The following is a 10,650-nucleotide window of genomic DNA, read 5'->3' as shown; positions in this document are numbered from 1 at the left end:
GCTGAGAAGGGTTCCTTTCAGGCCAGAAAATGATTCAAAGAAACTGACACACAATGATATGTTTTTGTTACATATTTTGGTAACCAGAAGTTCTTAATAAATAAGGGCCAGTGACTACCCGGAAATACAACACGGTTGTACCCTTTTTGGATATTTTAAGCTTTTACCATTTTGTGAGTGGGCAATAGCAAGATTAAGGGTATATTAAATTGAAGATTTATGAACCCTCACAGAAATTCCTTCAGTAAATGGGCTCAATATCATTATACTTTTAACACTTTACTATAGTCACTGATTGCTGCACTTTTTTTCTTGGTATAGGTGGTGTGACTATTAAACATTACAAGCCATGGATGAAGATCAATTTGTTTTGCAACCACAAGAAGCAAACTCATTTTGTGATGCCATAGGTATAACTGTGTCTAACCTTGTCCTACTTTTAATCTATCAAACTTGGAGTTATTTTTAAAGAAGAAAATTAGAGGTCCAAGATATATTTCAGGCCTCAATATTCTGACAGTTTCTCATAGCTACTTCATTGGGCTTACATTAGCAGCAGTAAATTCTGTTTACTTGGTGGTTCTAATTTTGCCAGATATACAACTAAGTCATAGTAGTTCTCTTTACTGGAGTGTTTCCAGTTAGATGTCTGTTTTCTTTTATCCTAAGAGTATAGTGCTACAGTTACTTGCCAGCAAGGCAATTACCAAGTTCAGGATTCTGGGATACATAAAAAAAGGAAATGCCATGACTGCACCTGATTCCCTTTGGAGTTTCATAAGAGTCAAATTCAGGGTAGCTGTATTACTTCCTTCAGATTCTCTGACCATGCATATGTTTGGCCAAATTTAATTTCTTTGGGTTCAAGGTTTCCTTTCAGTTTATCTGCCATGTTGATTTTCTGTTTTAGAGTTTTTCCTCTGTTTGGTTTGCACAGGGTGCTCTCTACCAACAGGAAAGGTTTTTTTCAAGTTTTGTATATTCGTGATCATGCCTTCCAGCAGTTCTGTACCCCAGCCAGAAAACTCTCCTTCTAAGAAAGTATGGATTTTTTTTTTAAAAACAAAACAAAAAAACAACCCACTCCACTGTTCCAACCACTCAACTATTTTTATCCCATTAATGATATTTCCAGTTTTTATGTTCATACATACACATATGTGCATATGTATAAATTACAGTATTGGGAGTTAGGAGTTTGTACATGGTGGAGGTGCCCTGTGATCTGTGCGTCTCTGATCCCAAAATAGATAAGTCTCTGCAAATATGAAATACAAAACCTCTTTACTAAGGTTTCCAGGCCAGAAATTTCACCTCAAGCTGAGCACTTTGAGAGTTGTCAAATAACTTGTAAATCAGATGCTAAGGATAGTGTGGGTATTGGCTACTAAGCACAACCTATTTCTAGAAAATAGCTTCTCTTCTCAGCCGACGAGAGTTATAGACACAAATCACCTGTTACTAGCTCACAATAAAGTTCCGCATAGCCTGTCACCACCTAACGGTGGATAACCTCAGTTCACAGGTAGCTCCTGACTGCAATGCTAGATACTGAGGAGGGTAAGCTATGAGAATTCTGTTCCTAAGGCAGTCTTGCCATGAAAGACTCTAGGGTTTTTATCTCCAATTAAGCATCAAAAAGGAAAATGGAAATAGAACTGTGGCTTAAGAGGCAAAACTTAAGGTTGGAGCCAAAACCTCTCAGGAACATTGCCAAGTCTTTTAGTTTTAGCCCCAGCACCTGCACCAAAAAAAGCAAAATTACGTAAGTGTACTAGAAATTTTCAGTAGGGAGTTGTAGAGGCAGTGAAAGACATCCCAGGGAAAGAAATCTTAGCTGGATATAGTGGTACACACATGGGTTTCAGCGCACTCAGAAGATTGCAGCAGGAGTTATCTCGTGTTTTAGTATGCCCTTGCTAAATGGTGAGACCTTGTTTTAAATGATGATCAAAGAAGCTGGGCATTGCTGATTTCCTCCTAAGCTCAGGAGGCTGAGATCTGAGGATCTCAGTTCAAAGGGAGCCAGGTCAAGGAAGTCTGTGAGACACTTATTGCCAACAAATGACCCAGGGGAGCCTGGAGTGAAGCTGAGGGACAAGTGGCAGTTCACTAGCCTTGAACAAGTACTGCTCAGGTCCTGAGCTTTATTTACAGGACCAGTAACAAAGAAAAAGAGATTAGAGAAAAGAAACCAAAAGCAATGCATCCATTGTTGAAGACGTTATTCTTTCTTCCACTTAATCGTCCTTGTACTCTTTAAAAAGTCAGTTTAACACACATGCTTGAATTTCTTTTCTCTTCTCAACTGTATGCAGCTTGTCTGTAGTGTTTCTATCCTGTAGTTCTGTTGAATTCCTGAGGTGTGTGTATCTTAAATACTGCTACTTTTATCTCTTGAGGATGTCTAAATTTCTCTTAACTTTACTTTTTGATCTATAGAGTCTCACTATGTGTATGTATGTGTTTGTGTGTAGGCATGTTTCTAGGGAATTGGTGCCAGAAACTGTCCCCAAGTATTTTCTTTTCCCATCCTTTTGTCCTTTTACTTAAGGCTAACACTCTTCTGTTTGAGACACAGGATACCTTCAGGCTTTTTTGAGTAATTTATTGGGAGTAAGGGTCTCACAAACTTCCCTTCCCTGGGCTGGCTTAGAATTGCATCTCCTACTAGGTAGGATTGAAAGCATGTACTACCTGAGATTTGCTAGCTTCTGTATATATTTATTTTGAAAAGAACTTTGTTTTTTATATTTTATTTTGTGACAAAAATCAGTTTCCTTTTTTTAGAAGACATTTTGATTTTGAGACCTGTTTTGTCTAAATGTAACTAGCAAGCCAAGCATGCTCAGGTAGGCCATGTCTGTGATTCTCGTTACTCATGAGTTTGAGATCTGTGGGTGCTGGTTTGAGGTTAACCAAGGCCAACAAATTCAAGGGATTTTTCCCTCCATTTATGCACCAAAGAGCTGGAAGTGGGGATATGGCTTAAATCATCTAGCAGTGGTCTTATTGCAAAATGACATGTGGTGTTTTCTCTCACATATTGAAACTACATTTGAAATGGACCTGAATGGGATCCCTTGTACAGGGCTCTTCAGGTTTACTCATAAACAGCTCACTACATGTGGATTCCCTTACTGGAGGAACCCATATTTATACATCTGAAGTATTATGTATCAAAATGATTTCCAGTAAATAGAATTCACTTTGTAGGTGGTCCTGGTACTGTTTATTTCTGTTTCTCTGTTATTTTGGGTTATGGTGTTCAACTTTATGGTGAGCACAGATGTGGAAGGAGGAAGGAGGGAGAAAGCAGACATGGTATACAATATACATTATGGAAGGAGTGAACTGTGCAGCTGTGGGCAAGGATGGGAGCAGGAAACTGGGAGGAACCAAAGGAAGGGGATACATTATCTAGAGAGCATGAAACTCCTAATCTGACCTACAGAATTAATCTCTCTGTATACCTCCTTTATGGTAACAATGAAATTATAACTTTAAAGGGTTGCACAAGAGAATAAAATGACAATCCCAGGCCCAGTTTTTTATCCATCAAAAAGAAGAAAGGGGGCTGGGGATATAGCCTAGTGGCAAGAGTGCCTGCCTCGGATATACGAGGCCCTAGGTTTGATTCCCCAGCACCACATATACAGAAAATGGCCAGAAGCGGCGCTGTGGCTCAAGTGGCAGAGTGCTAGCCTTGAGTGGGAAGAAGCCAGGGACAGTGCTCAGGCCCTGAGTCCAAGGCCCAGGACTGGCAAAAAAGAAGAAGAAGAAGAAAGGGAGTGTGTGAAGTGAGGAGGAAGGGGAGGGCAGGAGGAATTATAATAGGAAAGGAGGAAATAAAGAAAATACGATGAGAGGGAAGAGGCCAAGAAAGGGAGAGAGAAAGGAAGGAGAGGAAAAGGGTTATATGACTTGGAGATAACAATATTGAGTAAAAGAGCTTTTGAGAGCCCCAAGTCATGACTTGTAGGACCTAATATTTAGGGATATTTTGCATGTCAAATTGTTACTTTTATGGGCTCATATTTGTTCAAAACAAGTTGTCACTATTTTGTTACCTATCAGTCTTGTTTCTTTCTAATAAGCAAAGAAACTCAAGTAGATTCAATATTGCTAGTTTTTTCTTATAACTTAGGCATTCTTATTACTACAAATAATGAACCAATTTTAATTAGAAATATTGTTAAAACTTAGGAAAATATTTCCATAATTCTAAGCCTAACCTACCTGTTCACAAGCAGTTGTTTAGGAATTAAGGATTGCTAGTACTCAACACAGCTTTCATTGAATATTACCCCTTGTATTGACTGGTATGTTACATACAAGTCTTTTGGTGCTTTCTCACCTTTCTTTCCTTGTACTTTTTAGAGACTGATGGTTCAGGGAGCAGTTTGCTCTTGCTTGTAATGCTAGCTACCCAGGACACATATATCTGAGCGTCCCTGTGGAGAGCCAGTCTAGGCAGTAAAGACCATGAGAGTCTTATCTCCAAACTAAACACTGAAATCACAAAGTAGAGTTGTGCCTCAAGGTGTAGGATATGGTCACTGGCCATGAAAGCTCAGGGATGTTGCCCAGGCCCAAAGTTCAAAGGCCAAAGATTACTTAAACACAGAAAAAGACAGACACATAAATCAACCCATCCATCTGCAAAAACCTACAAACACACACTCTCGTACAGGCACCCATGCACACACGTGCATGCGCTCATACCCACACACACAGTCCAAAAGTTAAAACAACAAAAAAAGAAGAGGTAAACCAAATTGTACTCTTGCATTAGTGTATGAACATGAGATGGGAATGATGAAGTATTTGAATGAGAAGTAGTGTATTCCGACTTCACCTCTAGGACAATGGTTTCATGCTTCTTTGGAATGCTTGTCACAAAATGATGATTTACTTATGGGAAATGAAAATATATCCTTTGCTCACTGTTGCTTGATATCGAGGTGTGAGAAGCTTGGTTGCTATGCCAGCAGGTCTTTTCTTTTTTTCTCAAAAGTCTTTTAAAATTATTGAATTTTCTGTGAATCAGGTTAGAAAAAGACTTAAGAAAACAGCAGTATTTTATGTAGTTTAGCTAATATTGAGTCTCTTGTGTTTCCCACCTCTGTAGTGGATGCAGCTGGCAATCTGGATAGTGATGGTTCCACTAGACCAAATATGGACATAGGACCAGAAGTCAGTTCTTGTAAAGCAGATTGTCCTGAAGTCATGAAGGTGTCCACTTTTAAATCTGACGATGGACTGGATGACTTAGGTAAAAAGGAAACCTTCAGCACATTGTATGTGCTGTTCCAAAATATTCATCTTGATTCCTTAAACACTTAGTCTTTTTAGACAAGACTATAAACGGACATCTTTTTTGAGACTTCTTTTTACTCATATTTTCAGGGTATTATATAAGCATTCTAGAAGACCATGTTGAAATGCAGGTTCCAATGAATTTTTGTCTTGTTTCCCATATAGGCGGACATGTAGACATCTTGGACAGTGCACTTGAGAGTAATCTTGGAGTTGAACTAGTGGGACAGAACACAAGAATTTGTGTTCCCAGGGAAAAGATAATGTGTCTGACTGCCAGTGACTCCAAAGCAGAAGATGAAGGCCTAAGTAAGCACATAGAATTTGTGGGATGCATGTCTGTAAGTTTTGGTAGGCAGAGTGGTACTCAGAATTTTATATTCTGGGCTTTAAGTTTCCTATGAAGGCACACTAGTAGCTGAACATTTCCATATCCCTTTTAATTATCCCTATCTTTCAGGCAGAACTAACATTTTGATCCAAGGAAAGCCTCTGAGTATGTTACTCCTAAGTACCACATACAGAATATCCTGAATCCCAGATCCACAATGTGGTTGTCTCAGAATGTACTCTCCTATTTCTGTCTTCTGAGTAGCTGGGAACACACACCCAGGTTGTAGGTTGAGATGATGTCTTGGCTTTTCCCATGCTAGTCTTCTCTTAAATAGTATTTTGGATTTTATACACATAAGGACCCATGCCCAGCCTAGTAATGGTAATTAATGGGACCACCGTGTGAAAGAAGTAAGGAACTTATATATGGTAATTAGCATGTGCTCTTAGTTCAAATAAGAATATCTTTGACTTTTAATCCATGAGAAATCCTTAGATTATAGATGCTTTGCTTATTGCCTACTTTCAGTTCCTCTTTCTGTCTCTCCTATGTTATTTCTTTAATCTTTTCTTTCCAGCATACTATTTTTGTTACCTCATTGCCTCCTCCTGTTTTAACTCCTTCTTTCCCTTCCTTCCCTCTTTCTTCTTCTCTTTCTTGTTTTCTTTCTGTGTTTCCTTTCTGCTTCACTTAGGGATTGCATTCATTGTTTGGATTCTGTGTTTTACCTTTTTATTTTCAGGACTGTCAGTCTGTCCCTTGAACAAAAGCTTCACTTCCATCTTTATGTTTTGGTGTTTAATTGGAGACAAGAGTCTCACAGACTTTGTGTCCCAGGCTAGCTTGAAATCTCAAGAGTTTCACATCTTAGACTCCTCAGCAGTCAGGGTTGCACAAAGGAGCCCATGAATGGCCAGCTAGACTGTGGCTGTGAAAATATTATGACTGGGCATTGATGGGCTATACCTGCAATTTCAGCACTATGGTAGTATGAGACAGGAGGATCTTAGCCAGCCTGGGTTAGCAAGATTCTATATGAACTAGGATTCAATATGAGTCCTAGTAAAAATTATAGTGAAACCTCAGAAATTAATAATTCAGCTAGTTTTTAGTTTTGCATGTTTACTTAAATTTGTCCTTATATTTTGCTGAAATCATTGATGCAGGTTACATGCATGTGATTGTAGGAGAGGATGCTGCTGCTGATACAGCTTCAGCATCTTCTGCTTTGCATGAACAGCAAATGGGTGACAATGAGATGAAAGCCTTCATGCCAGTCACATGGGGAGCAGTGTATGGTAAGTCATTTAACACTTGAAGAATTGAATATTTAATGATTGAAAAGCTGGCATCTGTGCTATGCGGAGTTTGGATATGAAAATAATCTTATGAAGAATTAATGAAAAGTAAGGTTAGTTTTCTGTTTTTCCCTATTCTTTTTTAACTATTTTTTTTTATTGTCAAACTGATGTACAGAGAGGTTACAGTTTCGTGCGTTAGGCATTGGATACATTTCTTGTACTGTTTCTTACCTCCTCCTTCATCCCCCCTCCCCCTCCTCTTTTCTCTCTCCCCCCCCATGAATTGTTCAGTTGGTTTATACCAAACAGTTTTGCAGGTATTGCTTTTGTAGTCATTTGTCTTTTATCCTGTGTCTCTCGATTTTGGTATTCCATTTCACTTTCCTAGTTCTAATACCTGTATACATGGTTTCCAATGTACTCAGATAAGATACAGAGATAGTGCAGGTACAACCACAGGAAGGGCATACAAGAGGATCACAATAATAGAATAATAATAATAATAGATCCTTTTGTATCCCCTTCCTGTGGTTGTACCTGCGCTATCTCTCTATCTTATCTGAGTACATTGGAAACCATGTATACTGGTATTAGAACTAGGAAACTAAGGGAATACCCAAATCGAGAGACACAGGGTAAAAAAGACTAACAATTGCAAAAGCAATACTTGCAAAACTGTTTAATGTAAATCTACTGAAACTCATGGGGGGAAAGGGAAAGGGGAGGGGGAAGGGGGAAATGAGGGAGGAGGGAACAAACAGTACAAGAAATGTATCCAATGCCTAAAATATGAAACTGTAACCGCTCTGTATATTAGTTTAACAATAAAAAAAAGAAATGTTAAAAAAAAACCAGTAGAAGCTAAGGTTTCACATTGCATGTTGAAAGTAATTACAACAGTGATATAACAGTCATTTCTATAACATGGAGTTCATCTCACTTAGCATCATCTTGTGTGTTCATAAGGGCATAGCTATTGGGCTCTTGTGGTTCTCTGCTGTGACTAGCCTAAACCTGTGTTCATGCCAAATTTAAATAAGGAAAAATTGGTTAGCATTCTTAAACAGAGACTCGATCCAAGTCTCTGTTTAAGAATTCCCGATTAATCTTACCATGAATTCCTTTGGTGGCTATTGGCATATTAGAAACAGACTTACCTTCAGTGCATTAGTTCAAAATATTGCTTGTGTGTGTGTGGCTCCGGACTTCTGACTTTTAGGGATTTGGTGGATTTGGAAACAAGGCACTTTCAGGTCTTGATATAAATATGCCCTTAAGACATTCCCACAGTAACAAATATCTGTTATTCATAAGTATCAAGACTTGGTCCTCATCTTTGTGGTAAGAGTTCCTACTGTTTTATGCCCTGGACACTCTGTAATACTGTTATTACTCACCTACTAGGTGATCAGAGGGATGGAACTCGAAGTCTGACAGGTGTTGCAAGTCCACTCTTGCCTATGGATGAGTCTGCAGGACCTAGCAGACTGGCTAACCAAAACCCAGGGAAAAATAAGACAATTGATGCCAGGCAACAGCCAACAGGTGAGGGAACAGAAGTTTCACCACACAAATTGGTGAGCCTTTGAAGAAACCCATTAGACCTTGGCTTGATTTTCTTTCTTAAATTTGAGAATACTGTTTCCAGAACTCAGGGAGAGTCATGAGTTATTTTCCTTGGAAAAATGAGATTGTGATTCAGAATGAAGAAAGGAAACTAAAGTAGATTTTGATTTCAGTGGATGTGACCTAAAATTCCTATACTGAGCTAAGATTCTTGTTTCCTTTTTGGGTGCTTCGACTTTTAACTCAAGCACTTTTAAATTCCATGTCATCCAGCACTGAGCTAGGTTACAGAACTCTCCTTCCCATTTCTCTTTGTCCTTCATTTGTTTTCCTCTGTTCCAGTCTGGCGCTGAATAAATTGAGCCACCACTTCCCTTCCAGTTGTGTCATAGCCATAATTAGAGATGAGAATCTCAGGAATTTTCTGCCCTGTCTGGATTGGAAACTCAATCCTCAGATCACAAGCTTATAAGTAGCTGGGATTACTAGCATGAGCCACATTCCCCCAGCCTTAAGCCAACCTGTGCTGGAAAGGCCATGAAACTCTTACCTCCAATTAACTACCCAGAAGGTGGGAGTAGGGAAGCTGTGGCTCCTGTGCCTGTGTATAGGATGGATTCTTCTCATTCTCTGATTTTCAAAAAAAATGATATTTAAAAGTAAGAAGCTAACAAAATATGTGGGTGTCTGTCCTGTGAGCTAGAAAGAGCTGTTCAATAAAGGTTATTGAATCGACACCTTCTAGCCTTCCACAGCAAGAACTGTCCCCATGATTGTGTAGAGTGCTTAAAAGGCTTTCAGCATCCATCAGAGCTCAAAATTCACATGAGAATCCATTGGCAGGTTTGCAGCTAATGTGTGGAGAGGATGGTAAAGGGAGCTCTCTCAGCACTTGTCCCTAGGAATGTAGGACTGCTGACTCTTCTAACTTGAAAACACATGCCAAATCTAAGCCCAGCAAAGAGATGCTGCCTAAGTGTGACATTTCCATTCTGTCTTTCTCAGATACCAGAGAAGCCCAGCCACATGGCTTTATCAACCAAGGAAGGAAAACACACCAGTGTTCCTATTGTGAGCACAGGAGCTCAAGCTCAAGTGATTTGAAGAGACATACTATTTCAATTCACACCAAGGAGTACCCTCATAAGTGTGACATGTGTGGTAAAGGCTTTCACAGGCCTTCTGAACTCATGAAACATGCCACAGTCCATACAGGTGAAAAGATGCATCAGTGTAGACATTGTGACTTTAAGATTTCAGATCCATTTCTGCTAAGTAGCCACATTCTGTCAGTTCACGCAAAGGATCCTCCCTTTAGATGTAATAGATGTAAAACGGGATTTCAACAACAGGAGGATCTTGAAAAGCACATGAACACACACAGTAGCCAGAAAGTGTATCAGTGTGAGCATTGTGAGTATAGCACTACTGATGGCTCAGGCTTTAAACGGCATGTTATCTCTATTCATACCAAAGACTACCCTCACCACTGTGAGTACTGCAAGAAAGGATTCCGAAGACCCTCTGAAAAGAACCAGCACATAATGCGACATCATAAAGATGAAAGCTTGTCCTAACAGTGTGTCAACAGATTTTTGTGAACAAGTGTGCTGTGAAGCAAGATATTTATTTTAAAGGCAGTCATCCATGTTCATATTGCAATAGTTGTCCCTTTTTATGCTGTGCACATATGCAGTTGACTTTCGTGTACACCGCACACTGTATTCACTGGAGTGTTATGGATCTTACTACCTTTCTTTAACAAATGAGCAAAAAAGAAAAAGGAAAAACAAGCAGTATAAGTAGTCAGGCCTTCATTCTGTATGAATGTTTGTTTATTCTTAGAAACTTTATCACATACGTGTTTATGTTGCTCATCTTGTCAAGGTGTGATAACTCCAAAGAGCAAATAATCTTCACATTGTCACACTGCATGGAGATGAGATCATCTGGTAATATAAATACTGTCAGCTCTTAAGTAAAGCTTTACATAGAATCATTTTCTGGTTTAAAATTTTTCATCTTATAGCACAGTGAGTCTTTCTGTACAAGCTGGCTAGGATTGCTGAACACACGTGGATGGTATTTGTGCTAAGTTTTCATTTTGTTAAGATGGAAAGATGGCTACTC

The 10,650-nt window shown here is 39.1% G+C and overlaps 1 protein-coding gene across 1 annotated transcript; it reads left to right on the top strand.

Moving 5' to 3' along the window:
* Positions 1-349: 349 nt before the first annotated feature.
* On the top strand, positions 350-10,097 carry LOC125344561 (zinc finger X-chromosomal protein-like). Its single transcript, XM_048337050.1, is given in 8 exon segments — positions 350-410; positions 5,132-5,275; positions 5,485-5,628; positions 6,796-6,951; positions 8,359-8,499; positions 8,589-8,676; positions 9,243-9,378; positions 9,423-10,097. Coding segments are annotated over 8 exon segments (1,545 nt in total).
* The last annotated feature ends 553 nt before the right edge of the window (positions 10,098-10,650 follow it).

Source organism: Perognathus longimembris, unplaced genomic scaffold (assembly GCF_023159225.1).
Source record: "Perognathus longimembris pacificus isolate PPM17 unplaced genomic scaffold, ASM2315922v1 HiC_scaffold_155, whole genome shotgun sequence".
In the NCBI taxonomy this organism is placed as follows: Eukaryota; Metazoa; Chordata; class Mammalia; order Rodentia; family Heteromyidae; genus Perognathus; species Perognathus longimembris.
The sequence above is the reverse complement of the archived record's forward strand: the minus strand, read 5'-3'. Positions and strand labels throughout refer to the sequence as shown.